General features: G+C 41.6%; 1 protein-coding gene across 1 annotated transcript; it reads left to right on the plus strand.

The window, feature by feature from the left end:
• The first annotated feature begins 1,639 nt into the window (after nucleotides 1-1,639).
• jph1b (junctophilin 1b) lies at nucleotides 1,640-25,800 on the plus strand. Its single transcript, XM_071533953.1, has 7 exons — nucleotides 1,640-2,018; nucleotides 10,193-10,967; nucleotides 16,292-16,410; nucleotides 21,157-21,432; nucleotides 22,338-22,768; nucleotides 23,879-23,975; nucleotides 25,333-25,800. Exons 1-6 carry the CDS (start codon nucleotides 1,640-1,642, stop codon nucleotides 23,957-23,959), a joined length of 2,061 nt encoding a protein of 686 aa, XP_071390054.1. The 3' UTR covers nucleotides 23,960-23,975; nucleotides 25,333-25,800.
• Nucleotides 25,801-27,283: the final 1,483 nt, after the last annotated feature.

Below are 27,283 nucleotides of genomic sequence, written 5' to 3' on the forward strand. Positions count from 1 at the left end.
AATGCATGACAACTAAACAAGAGTGAAAATAGAAACGTACAACAGTTCTGATTACATAAATAGAATGCCAAACGATAACATATAATAATAAAATACATCACCTTTACCATCAGTTGCTGACATGGATTCAATGCTCTGTGTCTGTGTGCTCGCCTCATAATTACGATATTTCCGACACCACTTGAAGGCAGCATGTCATCATTTAGCCACAACTGTATTTTGTTACTTGTTTGTTTCCCTTAATTTAATAATTTCTGACTAATTTCTGGAGCTTAGAGGTATCTTACAAAGCTAAGGTTTCAAAAGCTTCAGTGACTTGCTTTTTATCTTAGGCTATTAACATTGCTAAATTTGGCAAGTTTACTTGTGTCATATTACAGACAGGTGCGATTCAAACACTGAAATCTATATTCTTGGCTCATTATAATTTTGATTAATGTCATTAAATTCTTATCTTTCATGGAACCTCCCCATCCTCCTCCTCCCCATCACCACCGTGTTGTCTCTGGCAGATATAGGCATACGTGCGGAGAGCAGCGTCAAGTTGTCAGAGTTAGCAAGAAAAATACCGGAAAAGAGGTGATTCTGCCTTCAAAATAAAAGCACACGATTTGGCACTGCTATTGGTAAATAAATAGTTGCAAACACAGTATGTGTTTGCTACATTGTGAACAGGACGTTTTGAGAAAAAACTACAGATTTTTACAGTACCCTCTGACGGTCCTCAGCTCTTGGCAACAATGGCGGAGAACAGCTGATTGTATTTCAAAATATTATTTTTTATTTTATTTGCACACACATAAAACAGCATAAAATCCAGATAATGAAAAAAATAAAAGATGTGACAGGAGAGGTCAAGAAGCCACAGGCTTATACAACGGACCTCCCCTCAATTTAAGAAGGAAAACAAACAATAACAAAAAAGGAAAAAAATACACTTATATACAAAAAAATATATATATATACTTTAATAAAAGCCTGATTCAACTAAATACATCTTTATTCAATAACAAATAAGGCTACTTAAACACAGTCAAATAAATTCAAGTCATTAGGGCAAGTGGGTGAAATTGGTTTTGAAACTTGTGTGTACTAATTATTACCACAAAGAGAAATAATAAAAGTGAGGGCAGGAATTAATCAAAACAAGGGAATCATATGGCTCTTGTTCATTCCAACTGATCAAAATAAGGACACGAGGTAAATGTCATAAATTGTGGCTTTTGCATAGCCTGCTTTTGGTCACTCCTGTGCTTTGTACACTTACATTCAAAAAACATTGCAACAAGTTTCAGGGTTTTATTTTGAAAATCTAAACCGGACGTACCGTTTTGTTTTATCGCGGCTGGCTTGGCTGGCAAGGCAGAGATGGGAGTGGGAGAGTCTGCCAACACACATCAGTGGAGCGACTCTGGCAGCCGTGGCGGCCGCCTCTCACCCTCCCACGTTCCGCTTTTTTAACCGACAGCCCACCGCCGATGCGACCAGCGGCCATCACTCATCACCCTGTCGGTCCGTTAAGCCTGCGCCGAGGGCTTCCCCTATAACGTTACTTCCCCCCGCTTCTGAAAAAAACATTTCGTTCACTCTGGACTTCAAAACAAACCACCGAGTAGTACTTTTCACCCTCCGTTTCTGAATGACGGGCGGCCGGTTCGACTTTGACGATGGCGGCACGTACTGCGGAGGCTGGGAGGACGGCAAAGCCCACGGCCACGGCCTCTGCACCGGACCCAAGGGCCAGGGCGAGTACGCGGGGTCGTGGTCCAACGGCTTCGAGGTGGTCGGCGTCTACACCTGGCCCAGCGGGAACGTCTACCAGGGCTACTGGGCGCAGGGGAAACGTCACGGGCTCGGCGTGGAGACCAAGGGGAGGTGGATTTACCGGGGCGAGTGGACGCACGGGTTTAAGGGCCGGTACGGCGTGCGGCAGAGCCTGAACACACCGGCCAGGTACGAGGGCACCTGGAGCAACGGTCTGCAGGACGGATACGGCGTCGAGACGTACGGGGATGGAGGTGAGAGAGACGTGAAGAAAGAAAGAGAGAGAGAGAGAGAGACTGAGACTGATTACTGGGTGTTGAATGTTTTTTTGTTTTTTTTATAACTACATGTTCTCAATTTTGTGAGTTGTCACAGATACATCACGAATATTATCTAGTATTGAATCATACACCATAAACACTGCACATTGAATTCACATGCATTGAATTGATATAGGTAATAGTTCATGTTTTCAGACCAAATATGTATCATCTCATTATAGTTTAATATAAACTGTTGTTTTGACAGTTTGTATAGGCTACTGCTTTGGCAATATTGTTTCTGATAAACAGTAGGCATGGGACGATACGATTTGATACACGATAGGTGGTTCACGATTCAATACAAAAACAATACAATGTAACAAACAAAACTTCAACGACAACAAAGTATGACTGTGCAGAATTATGTTTATTTGTGTGTCACAAATTTCCATTCTAGCAATGGCATTGGCTTGCTAGAATGTAATTTAAAAATGTAATATAATATAGTGTAATATCATTTTTAATGGCGAGCTTGTGACATTGTGATGGGCAAGCCGTCTCATTTGTGATTATTACAGCAGAATTTCTGCCCCACGATAAGTATTGTCACATTTTTGTATCGCGATATATCGAATTGCGATATATAGTCCCATCCATAATAAACAATCATGCCAGTAAAGTAACATAATTGATTTAAAGAGACAGCAAACAGCAACAATTGTAGATTGTAATTGTCTGGTGGTTGTTTATTGTTTGGTGTTTGAGAAATATAATTTTTGGCAGCCTATGGCAAGCACAAGGCATTTCCAGTCGTGGCTTATTCTAACTGACTTGACACCAGGCACCAGCTCTGATTCTATCATCTTTAGGAGCAACTATGTCTCTGAAATTGGCTTCTATAAGGTAGCAGACACCCTTCCAAGTTGTCTGGTAGAAGTCTAGGGTTGGAGAATTTGTTTGTGAATGTGTGGCAGCCCAACAAACATGACAAGCAAAGGAAATTTCAGTAGTGTCTTACACTGACTGACTTGATCCCAGGCACTGGTGCTCTCATTCTGTAGCTTTGAGGAATCATTTTGTCTCAACTATAAATGGGCATTTAATTTTCGTGATTTTTTTTTTTTTTTTTTGTTATTTCATGAGGAAACACCATACACTATAATCCTTCTAGTATCTATTAAACAGCTGGTTTCACTCCATATTTCATGTAATGATATCACAATAATTTTGATAATTTTTTTCCATCATTGACAAATTCTACGCCTTTATTTTGAAGGCAAAATGATTGTACTTCTCGTGTTAATCTTTGCACAGTTCAAGCACAGCCATGCGATGAATGAAAACTTCAGGGAAATATTCATCAAGTTTGAAAATGAACTCTTCTTTCCCCTTGTCCTTTCTCTCCCTCCTCCTTCTTCTTGTTTGTGTCTTCTTTTTGATCCTCCTTCTCCCACAATCATCTTCTTCGTCATTCTTGTTCTTCTAGTAGTACCAGTAAGTAGTAGGTATAGCAGTGGCTGTAGTTGTAGTGGCAGTAGTAGTAGTATTTGTAGTGATAGAAGTAGAAGAAGCAGTAATCATGACTGAAAATAGACACTGTGGCCAGCAGTAGTAGTAGCAGTAGTAGTAGTAGCCTAATAGTACTTGTAGTAGTGGTAGTAGTAGTAGTAGCAGTAGTAGTAGCCTAATAGTACTTGTAGTAGTGGTAGTAGTAGTAGTAGCAGCCTAATAGTACTTGTAGTAGTGGTAGTAGTAGTAGCCTAATAGTACTTGTCCTACTTGTAGTAGTGGTAGTAGTAGTAGTAGTAGTTGTAGTAGTAGTAGTAGCCTAATAGTACTTGTAGTAGTAGTAGTAGTAGTAGTAGTAGTAGTAGTAGTAGCCTAATAGTACTTGTAGTAGTAGTAGTAGTAGTAGTAGCCTAATAGTACTTGTAGTAGTAGTAGTAGTAGTAGTAGCCTAATAGTACTTGTAGTAGTAGTAGTGTTGGTAGTAGTAGTAGAAGTACTAGTAGCAGTGGTAGTAGTAGATGAAGTAGAAGAAGTAGAAGTCATGTCTGAAAATAGAATCCCTGGCCACCTAAAGCTTGGTATAAAAATCAAAATGACAAGACTTATAACTGTTGCATTGATCACTGTTAACACTGCAGCCTTCTGTCCTTTTTTTCTTCAATATGATTACAGTATTTTTACAGTAATAGTGCAGTCATCAGATTACTGTAATCCCATTACATCTGATCCACTACTCCTCAACCCTGCCCAATTGTCATTAGCAAAAACCTAATATGGAAATAATTTCTCAGTAGTAGTAGGGGGTTCTTAAATATTTTCAGTAGGGGACCCAAATGTGAAGTGTAGTCTCATACCATGGACTCAGGTTCAAAACACATATTATTCTCACTCTTGCTACCCAACAGAAGCTGTGCATAAACATAAATTGAGGACAATGTGAAAGTAGAAAGTCCATATTTTGGTTTTCAAAATTCCCCTCAAATAAAAGCGTTGCAGTATTTTACATGCAATTCACATAGTTTTCAAAAGTAAATGTATATTATGTTCAGTAACATCGTGGCAGTTCAGTTCTCAGTTCAGTGCATTAACCTCTAAATTAAGGTTGTTAGTGGTTTATTTATACAGCTGTGATGGTGTCTTCTCAAACATGGCTGAACTCAGTTGATGTTATGAACAAATAGACCTACGTGTTTTGTGTGTAAATCATTTTACTTACATTTTTACTCATTTTTTTTTTCACTGCAGAAGTCAGATCAATACGTTCGGGTACAGTAAGTTGAATATTTCTTTTGAAATCTAGTGGGAAGGTTGCAGCCAATAATACATCTCAATATACAGTAGATGATTGGTAATTATGGTATTACTTGAAAAACTTGATGCGGTCAATAGTATGATGTAGTTTTGTCTTTATGAGATGAGAGTTTATAGTCGAAGCTGAAGCTGTCGAAATACTGTATATACAGGGCTGGAGAATAAAAGTGTATTTATTTTTGAGATACTTGTTGCCTTTGAGTTTGGGGACCTTATATATCCTAGCAAACATTTGACATTGAATATGAGACCAAGCTAATAGCCTGAAAACTGACATTTAACACCTTTGTGAGCATATTCAACAACACATCCCACTACTGTGATTTTCAATTGACTGTGGGTCCAACATTTTAGATAATAATTTCCCCATAAAGTCATATCATGCTTTTACTCGCATGCATTTCAGAGCAAATATCTTCCTTTTTATTTCACTACATATGACAACTGTAGCTACTAGGAAAATAGTTGCATAAAAAACATGTTATAAGTTCATGAAAATGCAGCAATTTCAAAGTCTGAGCTAGTTAACCCTCTCTGTCTCTCTCTCTCTCTCTCTCTCTCTCTCTCTCTCTCTCTTCCTCCTCTCCCCCCCACACCTCTCCCGTCTTTAGCCCTGCTCCTTGATAATGCAGGGAGTAATTGAAGTATCGAAGTGACTTTGTCATATTATTGCTTAACTAATGCCACGGTATGTGGAAAACTTTAATTAGATTTCAATAAAATATTTCAAAATATTTTAGGGTTTTTCCGTCTTTTCTAAAGCTTGTTGTCAAATTCCGGGACGAAGCTCCTCCCGGCCCGTTCGGTAGCTTTCCACTAGCTTGTCTCCTCCCTCTCTGTTGAAAAGCGGCGCTCCCCCCCCTCCTCCCATTCCTGAAAACATCAGATCATAAATTAGACTTATTTGTGTGATCAATCAATGGGCTATAGACCTCACAGCAGCCATTTTGACATGTCATAGCAGGTAAACACAGGTGTATCTAATAACATTAATGATGGTTCCATTCCATTTAGGTGTTCCAGTGCCAGGGCCTGGTATAGTGCATGCTGACTCATTGGAATGGCTGAGGAACACCTAAATGGAATGGAACCATCATTAATGTTATTGGTTACACCTGTGTTTACCTGCTATGACATGCCAAAATGGCTGCTGCAAATAAGGCTCACAATATATAGGCGTAGCGGTGCGTAATGGCTGTTAAATCTACAATCCATAGTAGCCGAATGTAGAAGTAAAGATACTGGTAGACAGTGTAGTCTAAAGTCTGTAGATGCAAGGATATACCATCTAAATTCCCATTCCTATACCTCTTCATTCCCTGTTTTCATATTTTGACTCTCTGGCCTAGATTAACTATAGGTTTGCACAGGGAAGAGCGAGCTGTATCACCAAAAATCATAATGCCATGGGCTTCACTGACCATATGCAATGACTAGAAAGCTGGTAATAGCACTGATCAGATACTAAAGCCTCTTTGCGCCCATCATGGTCATGCATATTTAAATTATTCATAAATCTCATTGTTTTGCCGACATAGTACTTATTTGTAGGCGAGGCCATGCCAATTGAGATTGCGCCCAGTTCACTAAAACTTCCCCAAGTTATTGTAATGCATATAAGCCCCTTTGAAAGGTGGTGTAAAGACTCTGTACAAAGGGTTCAGGCCATTCAGAATGTTCACTAACATTGATGTAAGACTGATCTTATTGTGTTTTATATACATGGGCCAGACATGACCATCAAACAGACCAGGGCATCATGTAGTTCCTAGGGTGCTGCGATTATTAAAGGGGCTTTAGGGCCAAGGGTACCAGCTTTGGTGGATTATTTCGAGACTTGTTTGTGCCACAATTTGATTAGCATAACTTTCTTAATGAATAAGATGAATATTCTGCACTGTTAGCTCAAGCAACTGAGGCACAAAAATGCACAGATCGCAATCTCTCAGTGCAATCTTTATGAATCTGGACCTCCATCTGTATTTGTTTGTAAAATGCTGTATAAAAAAAGATACTGCCTATAATCAGGGGTACATTTTCCAACTTAGGCTCTGTTTCGATTCCTCGACAAATTCACAAATCATTTGAGGGAACCACTAGAATAACAGCTACTGATCTCATTTCGGGAGAGAGAGTCCTTTTTCTCTTCTTTTTTTCCCCCTCTGCCATGTTTTTTTTTTTCCAGCGTTTAGTCCAGGGTCTTCTCCGGAGAGGGCTTATTTCACATAGCAAGATAGCTGTTGGAGTTATGTTTGGCCGGCCCGCAGACTTCCCAGTGTCTCAAGTTACTTCCATCTTTTAAAATAGCACATTCTCCCTCCGGCTGAAGCCGTCAGGGCCGCTGCCTGTGCTCTCCTAACCAGGGCATCGGAGCTAACTGTTTTATCACCTAACAACGCTGGATATTGCTTTTCAGAATCACAACGGATTCGTTTCCTAGCTGTCGAAATACCTTTTTCAGAGTGTGGTTAGGGTTAGGGTGAGCTCCTAAGGTCATCAAGCTCTAGAGTTCGATGCCTGATGGAACCCGATGGGCTAAAGCTCTCACTTTTGGGTTCAGGTGCACAAAACGCTAAGCTCTGTTTGGGTTCATATGGAGTTTTTTTTAGGGGGACTAGGCTCATTAGGGCTCACAGTCTATAAAATGCTTGGACTTTGAAACCATTATGAAAGCGTAGGGGCCTTATGTGGGGAGACCAGTGATCCATCTTTGGTCACGACCCAAAGCTTTAGTAGCACTGCTCTAGAGTGTCTGTTATTTCTCAACTCACCGAGCACTGACAACAAACTGCTGCTCATAGATGAAAACCATATTGCCTGAATCACAACCTTTCAGAAATTGAGACATTTTTATTTCCAGACTGACAACCATGCATTTTTACAGTGAGTTCGTTAATAGGTTTCATGCGCCTTGAAACTTGCCCGGCACGTAAATCACAATGCATCAAATTCAAGTCAAAGATAAATGGATTTACTCGGTTTTCACACAAAAGGAGTGACATGTAGCCTTTTATTACATATATATATATAGAGTTAAATAAATGTGACTATGGCTACCTCCTAACTCTTTTCTAGTTTTGGCTGACCCCACTCTCTTACAGATTAAATGCAAAGGCTTTTACAATTTCTCCAATCAAGTTGGAGAATCCGTCAGTCATAGCCATACAGTATAAAACTGATAAAGTCTATAGATAGAGTACTTGGTGCTTTCTCTAGATTTAGTTTTTTGTAGGGTGGGGGATAGGACAGGGCTAATTTTAGTTCTGGACCCATGGTTTACTCCTTGTCCTATATACCTAGTATCAGTTTCAGAATCTGTTGCAGTTTGAAAATCACTTCTATTTAGATACAGCACTTCATAATATAGGTAGGCTATAACACAGTAGGCAGTTCTACTGTAGTTTCCCTATATTTGTTTGTTGTGGAGTTAACAGTATGGCCAGAGGGCAAATGTTGGTAACACTTTACAATAAGGGTCACTAAGTTAAGGGTTAGTTAATGCTTAATAAGCTTAATAAGCTTAATGCTTAATAAGCATTAACTAACCCTTAATTGACAGTTAACTAATGTGTCTGGTAATCATTTACTAATGGTGTTCATGTTTACTATGGTATTCATTTATACATTATTTATTAGTCATCTTTATAAACTATTAAATAATGTATAAATTAATACATTAGTTAACATTAACACCATTAGTAAATTACACATTAGTTAACTGTTAATTAAGGGTTAGTTAATGCTTAATAAGCATGAACTAACCATTATTAACTGTTAACTAACCCTTAAGCATTAACTAACCATTATTAACTGTTAACTAACCCTTATTAAGCATGAACTAACCCTTATTAAGCATTAACTAACCCTTAAGCATTAACTAACCATTATTAAGCATTAACTAACCCTTGTTAAACATTAACTAACCCTTATTAAGCATTAACTAACCCTTAATTTAGTGACCCTTATTGTAAAGTGTTACCCACATTTATGTACTGATTACCCAGATAAAACTATTTACTTTGAAGTACAGCAGGGCAGTGCATTGTCCTGTTGTACCCGTGACATCACGGGTTCCTTGTAATTAATCCATGAAAGCAGAACAACAGTCTGACATATGTTTTGGTTATAGCCGTGCTCACTGCGATCCAACATACCACTTCTGTTTTTTCCAGAATCCAATGTTTACATGTACTGACTGGGCTAACTGCTCTGTTCCTGCAGCTCATCGGAGCGATTCGGAACCCAAAGAATAATTTCAAAAATGTGTGGCTGTCAATCTAAATGCTGTCAATCTTTTTCCCTGAAGAGTTTACTTTTTGGAGACACAAGTATTCTCCCTCCAACATCCTCAAGACGACTGTTGCACATATACAGATGATCTAAACTTCTTCTAGTAACTCATTTGAATAAGGTGGAGGGAAATTGAAGCCGTGTGAGGAGCTATCGCATATGACATATGCTTTTTCTGTCATTTATTTATGTATTTGGGAATAAATGTGCAGTATATTTGAGAGTATTTGAGAACTGAAACGTAGTACCTCTTCTTCCAGCAGCCACCCCAGGTGTAGAATTAAAGACAAGATTAAAAAACACATTTTAAAGGAAAAGTTCCAAAATTGTAGTTGTAGTTTTCTTCTCAAGCACCGAAATTGCTCTTTTTCATATGGTGCTCTGTTCTGATTAAAACTGAAGTCTTGTTGCCTTTTGTCATCCATTCAGTTTATCAGTCTACCAATCATGCATCAGTGCATTAGGGCTGCAACTAACGATTATTTTCATTGTCGATTAATCTGTCGATCATTTTCTCGATTAATCGATTAGTTGTTTGGTCTATAAAATGTAAGAAAATGGTGAAAAATGTGGATCAGTGTTTCCCAAAGCCCAAGATGACGTCCTCAAATGTCTTGTTTTGTCCACAACCCAAAGATATTCAGTTTACTGTCATAGAGGAGGAAAGAAACCAGAAAATATTCACATTTAAGAAGCTGGAATCAGAGAATTTTGACTTTTTTTAATAAAAAATTACTCAAATCGATTATCAAAATAGTTGGCGATAAATGTAATAGTTGACAACTAATCGATTAATCGATTAATCGTTGCAGCTCTACAGTGCATCAACCATGCATCACACATCATACTGCACATATCTTCCATCTATTCTTCTATCCAACGACTTGTTCAGTACCTCTATTACAGCATCCTGCGTCCTCATCTCCATCTCCTTCTCCTCCTCCTCTCCCACTTTTAATTCCTTCATTTATTCCTCTCTTAACTCACTGCCTCTCTTCCCCTTCCTCCCCCCCCCCCCCCCCTCCCCCCTCCCGCACTCCCCGCTCCCCCCGCAGGCACCTACCAGGGCCAGTGGACCGGCGGCATGCGCCACGGCTACGGCGTCCGCCAGAGCGTCCCGTACGGCATGGCCGCCGTCATCCGCTCGCCGCTGCGCACCTCGCTGGCCTCCCTGCGCAGCGAGCAGAGCAACGGCACGGCGCTGCACGACAGCCTCGCCGACAGCCCCGCCGGCACGCGCGGCGGCTTCGTGCTCAACTTCCACTCGGACGGCGGCGGCGGCGGCGGCGAGGGCCCGGAGCGGAAGAAGGGCCTCTTCCGCCGCGGCTCGCTCTTCGGCAGCCTGCAGCGGCTGCGGAAGTCGGACTCGCGCTCGTCCATCTCCAGCAAGCGCAGCAGCTCGGGCCGCAGCGACACCGCCATGAGCCGCATCAGCTCCAGCGACGCCAACTCCACCGTGAGCTTCGGCGACGGGGCCGACGACTACCCGCCGCCGCCGGAGGACGACGTGGACGCCACCACCACCGAGTCGTACACGGGCGAGTGGCGGAACGACAAGCGCAGCGGCTTCGGCGTGTCGGAGCGCTCCAACGGCATGAAGTACGAGGGCGAGTGGCTGAACAACCGGCGCCACGGCTACGGCTGCACCGTCTTCCCCGACGGCACCCGGGAGGAGGGCAAGTACAAGAACAACGCGCTGGCCCGCGGCGTCAAGAAGCAGCTGATCCCGCTGCGGAACGCCAAGACCAAGCAGAAGGTGGACCGCGCCGTGGAGGGGGCCATCCGGGCGGCGGCCATCGCCCGAACCAAAGTGGAGATCGCCACCTCCAGGTAAAGACGGCTTGGGTATAAGAATTTCAGACACCCGCAAATGAATCACTGTTTTTCCTTTTAACCCCATAACACCTGTCCTTTCCGTGTCCCTACCTGTTGTTTTTCTCAGCCCAACTAAAAAACTGAGGAAGAGGAGTGAATGTGGCTGTAACTTTAAATTGATATTCGATTCCTAAAGACGCACAAGAGTATGACTTCTAAACTCAGATGTAGTTGTCTTCGCAGCACATCTCTTCATATCGCTTCATGCAGCTGAAAGCAAAGTGTATGTTTACATCAGTGGTTCTCAACGTGGGGTCCGCGGACCACCAGGGGTCCTTGAGGGGGTTCCAAGGGGGGCCCCAGCAAATTGATACAATGCAGAACAGGTCCCCATTGACTCCAGTTGTTTTGGAGAAGGCTGCTACCAAGTTGTGCTGGCAGCCTCCCTGTGTGTTATATGGACTAACACACTTCACCTGTGTTCCATTTGGCATGAGGGTGAGTAGATGATGACAGAATTTTCATTTTTGGGTGAACTATTCCTTTAAGATTTATTTTACAGCTGCTGGATTCGACGGCACACAGTGGAGAGAAACAGAAAACATGGGAGAGATGAAGGGAACGTCATGCTGTAACACTCTGTAGATAGGGCTGAGCCATATGGTTGAAATGAATGTTCATCCCATTGAACCGAATGGTAACTATATCCACCATGCTTTCCGTTTTGATGTCGAGTGAAGAGCAGCCTCCTGGTCTAACATCATCATTTCCAAACTCAAAGTTCACACTGTGGGACACACAATGAAGTCACTATATAAAAACTAAAAAAAAAATCACCAGAAACTATGCATGATCAAGGCTACATTTCATGAAGTCGATACTTTATCCTGGCAAGTATTCTCCGGTTGTGAAACACTCCTGCCATAACTCTTTCACACCCCGATTCTTCAGTACACCCGTTCCTTTTTTTAACGTGGTTGTGTAAAAGATGAGTCATGGCATTTGTGAGGCAAGCACACAAAAGCAAAGAAAACAGAACTCTGACAGGTTGCGATTAGATAAGACGATTAATTTGAACCAGGCAATACGTTCGGACAAGTCGATGAGTCAGGGCAGCAAATCTGACCCCATCATGAACTGATGGGTTGCAACAGACATCGGATTACATGCCATGAAACGTATGAAGCATAAAAATGATTCAATTAAAGGACAAGTTTGCTGATTTTGGAGTTCTGTTGCCTCTTGCTGCTAACAATGAGTCCAAGTGGGGTTTGTCAGAATATCTCCAAAAAAGCCAGTTTGTGAAAACTATATGGTGACCGACTGACTTATTTATATTCACAACCCAGAAAGCAGTAGCACCAGTTCCACTCAGTGAATTGTCTTCTACCACAGTGGTTCTCAACGTGGGGTCCGGGGACCACCAGGGGTCCTTGAGGGGGTCCCAGGGGGTCCCCAGCAAATTGATCAATTGTTAAACTTCAGCATTACTTCATTTACAAGAAGTTAACACAATTAGAGAATGTAGAAGAATGATTATTTTGATCATAGTTTCACTGTTATCTCTCTACCTACAATACAGATAGTCATGGAATTCTGGACAAAATCATATCTAACAATAAACATATTCTCAGATTTGGGTCTGAGAGACAAAATCTCATCAAATGGCGGTCCGTGGCTCTAATATGGACTAAATTAGGGTCTTTGATATGAAAAAGGTTGAGAATCACTGTTCTACCAAACTATACTGTTTACAAGCTGACCTGTCTGTGCTGCAGCAGAGAAAAATAGTTCTGTCATTTCCTGATTAGTAAAAGTGTGTGTAATGGCAGAACCGTGTCATGTTTACTCTCAACTCCCCCGTGGAGCCGACAAATGGCTTTTCTGGAGATATTTTGACAAACCCCATTTGGACTTATTGTTAGCAGCAAGAGGCCTAGCAACAGGAGCTCACAGTTTCAACCGACAGCTGATTCAGGAGTCAATATTGTCTGCAGGTCCAGCTTCTACAGGTACGTAAGAGACAAATTATACACAGGTCTAAAATCAACAAACCTATCCTTTAAAATTGTGGTTCTCAACGTGGGGTCCGGGGACCACCATGGGTCCTTGAGGGCATTCCAAGGGGTCCCCAGCAAATTGATGAATTGTTAAACTTATTTTGTCATTTTAGAATGACTGTTTTGATCATAGTTTCTCTGTTATCTCTCTACCTACAGTACAGATAGTCATGGAATTCTATACAAAATCATATCTGACAATACAAATATTCTCAGATTTGGGGCGGAGAGACAAAATCTCATCAAATGGGGGTCTAATGTGGACTAAATTAGGGGTCCTTGATATGGAAAAAGGTTGAGAATCACTGCTTTAAAGACATGAAAATGGACATGGAACATGGAGTGATGAGGTTTTCCCATGGGAGCAGCAATATGACACGAGGACCTACCTTACACAACTCACAATAGCTCTCAGTGTCCGAAATTAACTTTTTGGCTCACCTGTCAAGGGCTGGCAAACTGAAGAGTTTACCTGCCAACAATCACTTTTAAAAATAATAATAATAATAATAATGATAAAATAATGAATATACATTTTTCATAGAAATATGTCACCCCTATCTGTTTTCAGTGCTATTCCATCTATAGAATCAGGTACTATATGTGAAGCATTCAATAAAGAGACAAGACCAGATTTAGAGTTTGAATTTAAAACTATAATGGATCAAGTTGGTAATTCATCAAATTTTGTACCCTGACAGCTCCTTTATTATTATAATGCATCCCCATTCATTAACCTCATTATCTATTATGCAATGAGGAACCACTAATTAGCATGCTCTTTACCCCAGCTTCTACTGGCTTGATGAATTTTAACAATGCCGTCTTTGATTTTTTTGATGAGTGGGGGTTTAATGAAAATTACACTGGGGGGGGATGACACATTCATACACACACACACACACACACACACACACACACACACACACAGTATGCATGAGCACAGACAGACAGCGATCACAACACACAGAGGTGCACATGCAGATCGACACACACACACACTCAAATATACACAGAGCACATGGAGATACACAGACATGTATGAATGCACACACACACACACACACACACACACACACTAATCCAGGCCAGAGTGGGCTGGTGGTAGAATGTAGGAAATGGGAGCTGGAGTCTTTGAAGGTTGCAGTGTGGCCATAGCTGACGAGCGCGGGTAAGAGCTCAGGAACGTGTGGAAGGGTTTCGCCTTGCGTCACTTTTCCCGTCATCTGGGTGAAGCCGGGCGAGGGAGGGAGGAAGGGAGGGAAGAGGAGAAGGGAGAGAGGGAGCGAAGTGAGAAACCAGAAAGAGAGCGAGAGAGAGAGGGCAAGAGAAGGAGGATGAGAGAGTGAGCGAGTGGGTTGGAGAGGGAAAACAAACCGAGCAGATTCTTGGCCAGATTGCAGGTTTGTGTGTGTGTGTGCGAGTCTGTGTGTGTGTGTGTATGTGGGTGTGTGTGTCTGTGTGCGTGCACATGAGTACATGCGTTGGCTTTACCTGTGTGTGTGTATGTGTGTGTGCATGTGTGCGTGTGTCAGAAGTAGGGCCTGCCTAAATAAGGCCAGGCAAGAGGAGGCTTATCAACAGCTGACAAGAATACTGTCTCACACAGTCCCTCTAGCTCCAGCCACACACACACACACACACACACACACACTCACAAGGGTGCTTCATCTGGTATTCCACTCGGTCAGTCTGGCAGAACGGTCTGAACTTTATGACAAAGCTGTCCTTTTTAACTAGCGAGTTCTCAGGCTTTTTTTATTTTTTTATTTCTGTCTGTGTTTTTGAATATACCTTAAGATATTGACTCCCTTCTGGCTTGTGCAGCTACTTGTGGAGATATGCAGAAACAATTATGGGAGTAATATTCTAGATGATGGCGCTGTAACCACCAGTCAAAAGTAAAAATTTCAAAAGGTCACAATGCAGCAGTTGTTGGTCGTAGAGACATGAAACTTTGCACACACATCCAGCTATTCTTGTTCTACAAATTTGCCTATTGGACCATCAAGGTCTGCCATATTACATTTTCTGAAATTGGTAACACTTTACAATAATGGTCACTAAGTTAAGGGTTAGTTAATGCTTCATAAGCATTAACTAACCCAGTTGGTCAACTTAGCTGTTACATGATGAGAACATAGACACCAAAATCATCCTTGTGTCATGGTAGATTGTTGGCTAACACTTTAGCATACACTATGTTGAGCGATAGTAGGCTCTATGCTAACACTTTAGCATACACTATGTTGAGTGATAGTAGGCTCCATGCTAACACTTTCGCATACACTATGTTGAGTGATATGCTAACACTTAAGCATACACTATGTTGAGTGACACCAGGCTACATGCTAACACTTTAGCATACACTATGTTGAGTGATAGTAGGCTCCATGCTAACACTTTAGCACACACTATGTTGAGTGATAGTAGCTCCATGCTAACACTTTAGCATATGCTATGCTGAGTGATAGTAGGCTCCATAACACTTTAGCATACGCTATGTTGAGTGATAGTAGGCTCCATGCTAACACTTTAGCCTACACTATGTTGAGTGATAGTAGGCCTCATGCTAACACTTTATACACTATGTTGAGTGATAGTAGGCTCCATGCTAACACTTTAGCATACTCTATGTTGAGTGATAGTAGGCTCCATGCTAACACTTTAGCACACACTATGTTGAGTGATAGTAGCTCCATGCTAACACTTTAGCATACGCTATGCTGAGTGATAGTAGGCTCCATAACACTTTAGCATACGCTATGTTGAGTGATAGTAGCTCCATGCTAACACTTTAGCATACACTATGTTGAGTGATAGTAGGCTCCATAACACTTTAGCATACGCTATGTTGAGTGATAGTAGCTCCATGCTAACACTTTAGCATACGCTATGCTGAGAGATAGTAGGCTCCATGCTAACACTTTATACACTATGTTGAGTAGGCCTGGGTATCAAGAATTGGTCCTAATTTAGTCCCGCTTCCAAATTGCCTAATTCACCGGAATCAATAAGCCACTGCACTAACAACACCTCTTATTGATCATTAAGACTATTGGACAGCTGGATGCTTCTTCTGCAATAACCTTTTTGACCTTTTTGGTGTGCTGTCAGTCGCAAATAATGATGTGATTTGATTCGAAATGATCTCCCGGGGACAGATTAATTATTTTGGTGTCTATGTTCTCATCACTTAGCAGCTTAGGTGACCAATGGGACAATCTATCAAAAACTCACTATATTCCTTTAAGTGGGGTTTGTGGTGTGTTTTTGCAGGACGTCCCATGCCCGGGCCAAAGGAGAAGCTGCAGACCAGGCTGCCCAGTCAGCCAGTCAGGATTCAGACATTGCCAGAGCTGTGGCCAGAGAGCTCTCCCCAGGCTTCCACCAGCCAGGTACAGTAACACCAGGAGCAATACAACACAATAGAATAGAGTTCAATACAATGCAGTAGAAAAGAGATAGAAAAATCCACCAGCTATATATGAATAGAACAGAGAAAAAGATGGACAGAAAAAAAGTAAAGATAATAGTAAAGTATTTAACACACAAACATACACACATTGATACACATATACATACATGCATGCACAAGCCTACATACATACATACATACAGTATATGCAGTGATGTAGTGGTAAATAAAAAGGTCGCTGAACTATGACCTCCAGTTGGTGATCATTATAAGACAATCAACCACCCAGAGAAACAAAAATAAAAGTATTAGTTTATGTTAAATTTGCTTTCCTTAAATTCTCACATAACTTACATCAGTTTGATATTACTTTGATATTACTTAACTTTGTGTGCTATTACTTTACCTCATAAAGTTTTATATCAACCTCAAAAGGAGGTAAACTCTATTCCACAAGTAAAAAGGTGGGCAAACTGAGTTTAGGTGGGTTTGAGCTCCGCTACAAACCATATAGTCGCATGCAGGTGATCCAGGGTTACACAACATGACCAAAACAAGATACTAGGACAGCAGCCAGGTCCATGTTTCTCTGGATAATACAAACTTGATATATAAGCAATAGACACTGCAACTAGACCTCTGGCAGCACCAGGGAAGGAGTCAGGGTGCTGGCCTGGGATACCACTTATGAAGGTGGGATGAGGTGGGAGAGCCTTGCAGAAATCAAAGCATCTATTAAAGGAATAGTTCACCTAAAAATGAATTCTGTCATTATCTACTCACCCTCATGTCAGTTGAAAGACAGGTGAAGTTTCTTTGTCCATATAACACACAGGGAGGTTGCCAGCACAACTCCATAGCAGCCTTCTCAAAAACAACTGAAGTTGTTGGGGACCGGTTCTTTAGAGTTTTAACGATGGCAAAAAAATGACCAAAAAGTTACTCTATACATATATATCTATGCAGAGGAGTGTAAACACGAAAGGGGGGAAGGTTGCACATTCTTGTCAAGCAGAACATGAACACGGGAGGACTTTGATGTTTTTTAAAAGAACAACTGTAATTAAGTTTTGCACTACATAATGGTGTAATATAGGTCTTTTCCACTCACTGTGTGATAGTTTGGCTTCAAAAGACTTTGATTATATTGCATGAGCTGTATGGAGTCATTTACTGGTAATTTTTTTGCCCTTTTTGAAACTCTGAAGAACCGGTCCCCACTGACTTCAGTTGTTTTGGAGAAGACTGCTTTGGAGTTGTGCTGGGATCCTCCCTGTGTGTTATATGGACAAACAAGCCTCACCTTCACATTCAAATGGTAGCTTAGGGCTGGGCAATATATCGATATTATATCGATATTGTGATATGAGACTAGATATCGTCTTAGATTTTGGATATCGTAATATCGTGATATGGCATAAGTGTCTTTTCCTGGTTTTAAAGGCTGCATTACAGTAAAGTGATGTCATTTTCTGAACTTACCAGACTGTTCTAGCTGTTTTATTATTTGCCTTTACCCACTTAGTCATTATATCCACATTACTGATGATTATTTATCAAAAATCTCATTGTGTAAATATTTTGTGAAAGCACCAATAGTCATCCCTACAATATTGTCGCAATATCGATATCGAGGTATTTGGTCAAAAATATTGTGATATTTGATTTTGTCCATATTGCCCGGCCCTATGGTAGCTTCTTCTTCAAGTGGTATTGCCAGAATATTTTTTTATGTGCTTTACTATGAGCAAGTTATCACAAAATAACTCATTGCATATAATTAAATCTAAATCAAATACTAAATAATTTCCATATGCTGGAAAGCTTTGGAGAGCTATTTTGTCGAGGGACAAATGTGGAACGCAACTCCCACTTTCAGGCTGCCCTGATTTAGAGTGTAGAGCCGCTACCTGTGTAGACACCTAATCAGGATGAGGTAGTTTTCCCAGAGGGCGGTAGCAGAGTGGTGGGCTTGAGATGCTGGTGCTGGTGTCAGTAGTGGGATAGCCTTGCTGCGGGGCCTCATCAGTGACCCCGGGCATGCTGGGCATGCCTGGAAGCCTTTAACAGGTATCATAAACCGAGCGAGGGGCTGACGCGCGGCTTTGAAACTCCACTGAGGTCGGACAAATGCCTCCACTGTGAAATCATGGAGGCAGATACAGGCATCCCAATCATGAGCTAACTGACAGTGAATAAAACCTTAAATTACGGCCCGGGCCAAAAGTGACAGGTAGCCAAAGATGATATCAGGTATTTGGGTCAGGTTTAATCATGCTTACCTTAAGTTAATGTCTTATGCCTTAAGGGGCCAGTACAAGCTAAAAATGGATGTGTGTTGAACAACGTTTTTGCCAGGTGGCCACAAGCAGGTGGATTCAGAATTTCACCAGCCAATTTAATACCTTGCCATCATAGTTTTTAGAAACGAAAAAGACTAAAATGACATTTGAGGAAATTGTCTACAAATTTCTGTTGAATCAGTTAAAATACATTTTTTTTAATTAATTAAGCTTCCTGTAGGAATAGCAAATTCATTGATGATGATGATGATGATGATGATGATTGATTGATTAGAATTGGAATTTTAGACATATTTTTAATTAATAAGTTTAATTTTTAATTCTTGGTGTGAATCCAGTCCAGCTGAACCTGCTTTCAGTGTTCAGTGAGTCAATGCACCACAATATCACAAGCCCCTTTCACACATAGTATAGGTGAGGTGAGGCCGGATTTTGCGTTTAAGGTACGTCACAGAAGACATCACAAAAATGGAGGAGCTCCTGTGGCCAGGTGCCATTTTTCCCCTACTTTTTTTGCTGTGCATATCTCGTCCTTTGCCGGTTTTCAAACTTTAAACTCTCCTGCTCCAAACGCTTGCTGTGAGCAAGTCGTAGAATGAAATATGCCACCCCCCCGAGTCTCCTGTGAGCGTGCTTAAACCGTGAATTTTACGGCTTTTCATGTTAGCATCGCAAAGGATGATTCCCGGGAATTTCACTAGGTCTTGAGGGGGGAAATTGCCGGATCAACTGTCCAGAATATCGACTCGAATAGCAACAGATTTTTGGTCATTTCGTGGCCAGAGGTGTGCGGCACGACTACGGTGCAGCTGCAAACGGGGTGGCACCTTAAATTCAATTAGCTTGGGAGTAGATGACACATTTGGTTACCGTGTTGCCCTGGTAGTAGGAGAACCATTGCCTAATGTAGGAAACGGCTCAATGATATCAGACAGAATTGTATCCAATTCCGGCCACTCGGTCACTCGCGTAATTTCTGGTGTTTACCGGCATTTTTATACGGAGTTCCCAACCAAAAGCTAAGTGACGTAAATTCATACACATTTCAGAAGCTAGGTATCAAATTTCATCACATTTAAGCATATAAAACACTAAGTTACGAACTTAGTCACAAACAATTAGCGGGAAGCCTTAAATCCCACTTTGGGCGACAGTTACTTCATGTAGAGAATCGGTATTGGCTGATAAATGGAAAAATAAGAGCTTTGAGTCCATAGCCTGCACTTCTTACAAGTATCTGTAACATTGTGAAGGTACAGGAAGGGTTAATAAAGGGTTTATATCGAGTATATGAATACACCGACACGGACAAATGTAAATGTCCGGAATTGGATACGAATTTTGAATCTCTTGGTGACTTGGTGACTTGGGCGCAGTCAAGTTCATGGTAAGCCACCAAAATAATAAAGGCGGGAAAAACAACCTGTGTGCTCTTGACAAAAATACCACCTTGCCAGCACAAAGCCCCGCCAGCTATCACGAAAATAGAGCCCTCTGTGATATTTAATCGAGTTAGAATTGTAAATAAAGCAAACATACTAATGCTGAATACCGTGAATTCTTTAGTTTGACCAAAAGATGTGAAACGGTCCGGAAGTAGTGTTGGTTTTATATTCTTACGTTATATTACATTACTTGCACTTCCAGTTGGTCACATCATGTTTGACCCATATGTATGTACTCTCTTAAATTAATATAGAACAGGGTGAATACAGTATGTCAAACATGTTTGACATCATGACCTAAAAACATTTAATTTCCTGGTGTAATTTTTTTGTCTGTTTTGTTGCTTTATTTTGGTTGTTAAATTGCCCTGAAATTCTATTCCAAAGTCTTAAATTTGGCTTTATCAACCCTACAGATACCTTTTACTACAATATTGGTGTTCTCTGGATAACCTAATTCAGTGATTCTCAACCTTTTTCATATCAAGGACCCATAATTTTGTCCACATTAGAGCCACGGACCCCCATTTGATGAGATTTTGTCCCAAATCTGAACATATTTTTATTGCTAGTTATGATTTTGTCCAGAATTCCATGACTGATCAAGGTCTGTAATGTAGGTAGAGAGATAACAGTGAAACTATGATCAAAACAGTCATTCTTCTACATTCTCTAATTTTGGTAAATTCTTCTAAATGAAATAATGCTGAAGTTTAACAATTCATCAATTTGCTGGGGACCCCCTGGAACCCCCTCAAGGACCCCTGGTGGTCCCCGGACCCCACGTCGAGAACCACTGACCTAATTGATGTATCAGAACAGTTTGTGTGTATAGTGCTAAGAATATTAAGAATAGCTGGTGACAGTGACCATCCTAGTCATGACCAACGTCCGTGAGAGACACAAAAGAGTACAAGGCGTGCTCAATTTTCAATCCCTTCAGAACCTGAGAAAGCCTGCGCTTCCATGTTATTCCAGGCCCTGACTACATACGGCAGAAGTATAACGAGCCAGTGGAGGTGAAGGAGGTTCCCGAGGAGGAGAAGAAGGAGAAATCTCCATCGGGGAGCCCTCACTTCTACCGCAAGGGCACGACGCCAGACCAGTCTCCATCCCAGAGCCCGGCGCCCAGCCCCACTCCCTCTCCCCCCGCAGTGAAGAAGGGCTTTTTCAGCAGTAAGGCCCCCGCCGCTGCCGCCCCAAAGCCTGCTGGGAAAGAGAACAAAACCCCCACTGCCGAGAGCTTAACCACAGGTAAGCAACCTGGCTGATTGATGACCTGATGAAGAACAAGTATGAACAAGTATCTCCTAAAACTACCTTCCTCAGGAATAAAAACAAAATGTAGTTCATCATTTTATTATCTGTGGCACAGCCTGGCAAAGCACTTACAGACTCAGACTATACAGCTGGTTTTTACTCACAGAAACCAAAAACGCGAGATGTGCTTTCAGCTCGGGCTCATGACGCATACCAGTATATTTCCCTGCTTTTTTTGTCCTTTGCCAATTACATCCCAGAAATAGTGTTTTGAATGTCTTTTCTGACAGCATTCCATCTCAAACCGACAGATTTAATAGTTAGGGTGACTTCAATCTGTCACATGCACGCTTTGGATTTCTAAAATGGAAGATCCGAGATTGTTTGGCTGTTTTGTTTCATGTGATTTTACTGCAGTGTAAATAGCCGTATCATCTGCATATGTGTGAATAAGAATACCATATTTCCAAGTTATATTCTTATCAAGGGGAAGCACATATGACGATAAAAGACGACCTATTGAGATGTACAGGATCTCTTTCATCTCAGTACTTTCATGCTTCATTCTGACATGCCTGTGTTGAGAAGGTTTGGACATGCAATTTTCACGTTATCGTTAAAGACCCCATTTTACTTGCTTGATTTGAGGTATTCAAAAATCTGTGATGGTTTTATTGGTTGGAATTTTAATTTTGCAGCATTTGGTGCAGCATGATTGTTTTCCAGGAAGTAAAAGTAATGGGACAAGAGAGACCTAAAACTGAACTTATGGTTTTGTGGCTTATGATTATTTTTGTTTTCCTCATTTTAGAAAGGTATGCAGACCTAGCCTTCCCTTCTCTTCTCTTTTCTTCTCTTCTCTTCTGATCTCTCCGATGATCGATTCTTCCATACTGCAGGTATAACAAAGGCAGCATCAAAGTTATCTCTCAGACAGGAAGTGAGGCAGCAGGAGGCTCCTCCAGCTCCCAAACCGGCCGTCGCCCCGACAACCAGCAGTAACTCCAGCAACGGGCAGATCCACTCCCAGTACCACGGTTACTACGTCAAGGCCGAAGTCAAGATCCCGCCGCCGGACGACCCGATCGGCCTGGAGGACGACTTTCACCCGTCGAGCCTCCCGCGCATGCCGTCACCCGCCAAACAATTCGCCGCACCCGCACCTAAAGCCCTGCCGGCCCCCGCCCCTGCACCGGCCCCACCCAAAGAGAGCGCCAAAGCACCAGAGCCTCCCAGGCCAAAGAGGCAGGAATCAAACAAACCAAAGAGCCTCGCAGAAACCAAGAAAGCCAGTATGGAAATCACCACTGATATTGTAGAGGAGGAGTCGGTGAGTATCATCCAATTCTTCTCGGTTGATGCTGCCTTGCATTTCTGTGAGTGCATAGATGTTTCGTTTGGTGAGCCCAAGTGGGAACACTCAACCCTGGTAATGTTAACTCCAGGGGTCTCCAACTATGTGCCGTGAAAGGCCGAAACTATGCACGTTTTCATTCTAACCAAAGGCTACACCAGGTAATTTCACTTATTAACACACCTTTAACCAGAGAGGAGGAACTTAACAGTGAAATCACCTGCGGTAGTCTTAAGGCTGGGTATTGGCAAGGACCTCACGATACAATGCGTATCGCGATACATGGGTCACGATACGATTGTATCACGATACATTACGATACGATAAATAATGCGATACATTGCAATACTCTACATAATTTACTGAAAAGTTTAAAATAGAGCTGAAAATACAACTTGCTGTGTACCACCTGGGTAGTCTAATATGTACATCACGTTATATTGATAACTCAGCGGACAAATTGACTCAAAACTATTTAATTCAAAGGTATTTGAGGGAACTTTAAGGACATTTTGAATCTGTTTAAAACATGAATAATATTTTTTAATGTATCAATACGAGGGGCTGGAAAATCAATATAGTATCATGGAAAAAAATATTTCAATACTCAGCTGTATTGATTTTTTTGCACAGCCCTAGGTAGTCTTTGGATGGAATGAAAACCTGCATATTCTCGGCCCTCATTGGTAAAAATAATAATGGTAATGTGAACAAATCCACATCCTTCTCTCTATTTTTGCTGTGGAATTAATCAATAAACATAATCATTTCAGCATAATTAAATCCTGTAGCATTGCAATAGTACTAAGTTCTTGTTTCAGCCAAAAAATACGAGAACTTTAGTCCCTACCCCTGAGAGTCTTTCTCTGACTACTTATCTATAGGCTTTAGTGCTTCTGACATGAAGTAAAGCTACTTCATACTGTCCCATTACCATTCCAAGGCTTCTTATTGATCAAAGAGCTTTATGTCATATAGTTGAAGTATTCCTTCAGTCCACATCTTGGAAATGATGACAATATCTTATCATTGGTGATATAACATTCATACATTCACTTAACATCATCTTTTCTCCTGTTTTCACAGGGCCCTAACTCTATCTTGGTGGCTCTTGTCATGCTGTTGAATGTTGGTCTAGCAATCATTTTTGTCCATTTCCTCACCTGACCAAATCTGAACTCAGGTAAGAATTTACAAAAACTCTGTAGCGCCAACAAGTGTCTGCTTTTCAGGACTAAAACTGTATTTGCATGCAATTTTTCAGGATATAGTTCTTGGAACTAAATTTCGTTCCACCTCAGGCACCTTCACGAGTACCAGGAACCTTTGGGTGGAGCTAGTAGTGCTTTACAGCGCTGACCGACCAAACAAAAGTTCTCACAGGACAAGCAGATCAACCACCTTTGCTAGTCGGCAACAATAACCATTTTGAAAAAACTACTTGCATACATATCTAATATTCACATAGCACTACAAAACAATGCAAAACAAGACGATGGCTGTTGTCTATTGTTTACAGCATTGTTTTGCTAGTGATATGCCCAGCGTTACCGCAGCTTTTTTTGTCACTTCCGAACTCTTGAAGGGCAATGGAAACAGAAATAGGGAACCCATCCTTGGAGCCATCTATGTCCTGGTTGGTTCTCGCCACAGAAGGTTGCTGTGAAAAGGGTCATTAGTGAATGTGGACCTCTGTATTACCTGCTCAGGACAAAGACTGTTGGCATAGTTTTAGAGAACTAAGACTCCAGTTGTAATATCAAGAAAGACATGTACACTTTCGACAAGGAGAGGCTGAATTTGTGGACTCAGAGAAAGCATTTTGATTAATTGTTATTGAACAGCTCCAGAACGTTTCGCCCCATAATATTGTAGATTCTGATCTTTGCAGGCTTATAGGAATTAGGGATGGGTCATGATTTTCGAATTTTCAAATAGTCATTAAATTATAAAAAAACCGAATAGTTTATGCGACTATCATCTTGTCTCCCAGTACCACGTATATATTCATAGCTTGCTAGTAGTAAATAGCTATGGCTTGATTAGCCCCGAACCGGTCCTTCTCTCATTTTAACGTTAAAACCCAGAACCGGTCCTTCTCTCGTTTTAACGTTAAAACCCAGAACCGGTCCTTCTCTCGTTTTAATGTTAAAACGAGAGGGCTAATCAAGCCATAGCTATTTAGCCGGACTAGGTAGCTAGCTCTATGCTAACGTCCGCCTAGCTTGCTAGTTAGCCTGGCTAGCTAACGTCAATATGGTTAGCCTAGTTCGCACCGTCCATGTGGAGGACAATAGGGGGGGGGGTTGATCTTCGATGAATGGTCGAATAGTTCCCAGTGAATATCGAATAGCATTTTTGCTTGAAATGCCCATCCCTAATAGGAATAAAATGTGCACTTCTGTTTTCAGTGTGGCGTTTTCGCTTTAACATATGAGCTATGGTTACAATATGGTCTCTACAAACATAAAACCCTGAATGTCATTCAACAGAATTACGGCGTTCTGCACCTAACCTCCTAACTGTTCTGACCCCCGCAGTGGACTCATCCGAGCTAGTCGCCCGAGCTGCTAATTCTCCGCCAGCCAACGGGGGCCTTTAAAAAAGGGCGCCAGTCAGAACGGCAGACACAGGCAAAAAGGAGGACTGAAAATAGATGCGTGAAGGAGGAGGAGGAGGAGGAGGAGGAGGAGAAGAAGAAGTGGAGGAAAAAACACATATGGGGAGAGAGAGAGCGAGAGAGAGAGCGAGAGAGAGAGCAGGGAGAGAAAGATGAGACCTCCGCCACGCCCCCCCCTCCCCGGATGGACTGACTTGACTGACTTTGGTTGCCTGAGGCCGGCCTGATTGGACTGGCAGTGATTTGTGACTCCACTCAAGAGTGCTGTGAAAGCTGAAGCAAGCAGTCGCCGGTTGGGAACAGGGGCGAGCCAAAAAAAAAAAAAAGAAAAAAAAAGAAACATAAATATATGCTGATCCAAGCAGCACCCAGTCAACAGCATTGCTTCTCCAAGTGCCCCTGAGCCCCTGGCTATGGATACACTATCAGGGGTAGAAGGAAAGGAAGGAGGGCGGAGAGTAGAGAGAGAGAGAGAGTGTGTGTGTGTGTGTGTGTGTGCTTGTATGTGTGTGTGCAAGCTGGCTGGCATAGCTATGTTTCCATCCAAGTCTTTCAAGAATTGATTGGTATTGATTAGTCTTGGGGAAGTTACTGCTTTTTAGTTTCAGCTAATGTCGGTCATATTCCATACTTTCATCCAAAGACAAAGCAAAGAATTTTGTTTGCTTCTAATGTACCAGCTAATGGTCATACAGCCACGATGGAAACTTAACACATTGGAGAGACAGAATTTATGGAATTTCTGGAGGTTCATAACTCATAAAAAATACTTGGATGGAAACCCAGCTCGTGCGTGCGTGTGTATATCTCGGTGTTTTTACGCTTGTATTTAGGTGTCTGTGTGTGTCTGCTTCTGGTGTGTGTGTGTGTGTGTGTGTGTGTGTGTGTGTGGGCGGGCGGTGGACTGGATATGTTCAGAGATGCACTTTGAGCTGATGGACGCCAACAGCTGCCTTACTATTTTACAGAGTGACGTGGTGGGTGGGTGAGAAAGGCCCGGGCAGGAATGCGAGGCGGTCGGCCGGGTTCTTTCTTTCCGCCGGGCCCCGGGAAGAGTGGCTCTATTTCTATCAGTCTGCCTATCGATCTGTCCATCCGTATCTGTTTTTCACCCTGTCGCTGTGGTTCTCAGCTCTTGTCGGATGCAGTTTTATACCACACCAGTTGCAGGTTAGACAATCAATATCAGAAGGGGGTTTTATTCCAAAAATGCAAATATAAAGTTACTTGATGCTCATCGCTCATTGCTCCTCTTTTTATGAATGAATGTAAGAGTCTCCTGGACTTGATCGCTGCTTGTATCTGTCTTCATAGACACTCAGTACTGAACTATGAACTGTAGGGTTAGCTCTGTTCTGCATTTTTTTTTTTCTTTTTTTTTTTTCTATTTTTAACTAAGGTTTCTAGGTATTTTAAACATCCCTCACTCAGCCTACTATTATTTCATTATAATTAAGCATTCTGTTTTTGAGTTTGCTCATGCATCTGGTTGGATTATCTCATTGGACAACCTCTTATACCAATTATGATCGCTGGTATATAGCATTATACCACCATATCCCTTTCACAATTTTTTTTTCCAGTTTACATTAATGTTAGCATTCATAGTTTCTGTGGTAATACTCGCAGTATTTTGTTTCTTCATATATAAAGGGATGTTTTTGACTGGTATATGAAGACGTATATAAACAGATTATCCCAAATTAGATCTTAACCAGGATCTCAGTTCTTATTGGGAATATTGTGAAGATGTAAATGCAGTCAGTGACTATTATGAAGGTTTTTTGAAGGCCAGTGCAATATAGATACACACAGCTTCTCCCAGAATAGAGCTAAATGGCGATTGCTGCCACCAGCCAGTTTGTACCACT

The sequence above is a fragment of the Centroberyx affinis genome, unplaced genomic scaffold, assembly GCF_046629955.1.
Source record: "Centroberyx affinis isolate AG114_WGS23_722 - 3 ecotype Tasmania unplaced genomic scaffold, CSIRO-AGI_Caff_v1 ptg002469l_1, whole genome shotgun sequence".
NCBI lineage: Eukaryota > Metazoa > Chordata > Actinopteri > Beryciformes > Berycidae > Centroberyx > Centroberyx affinis.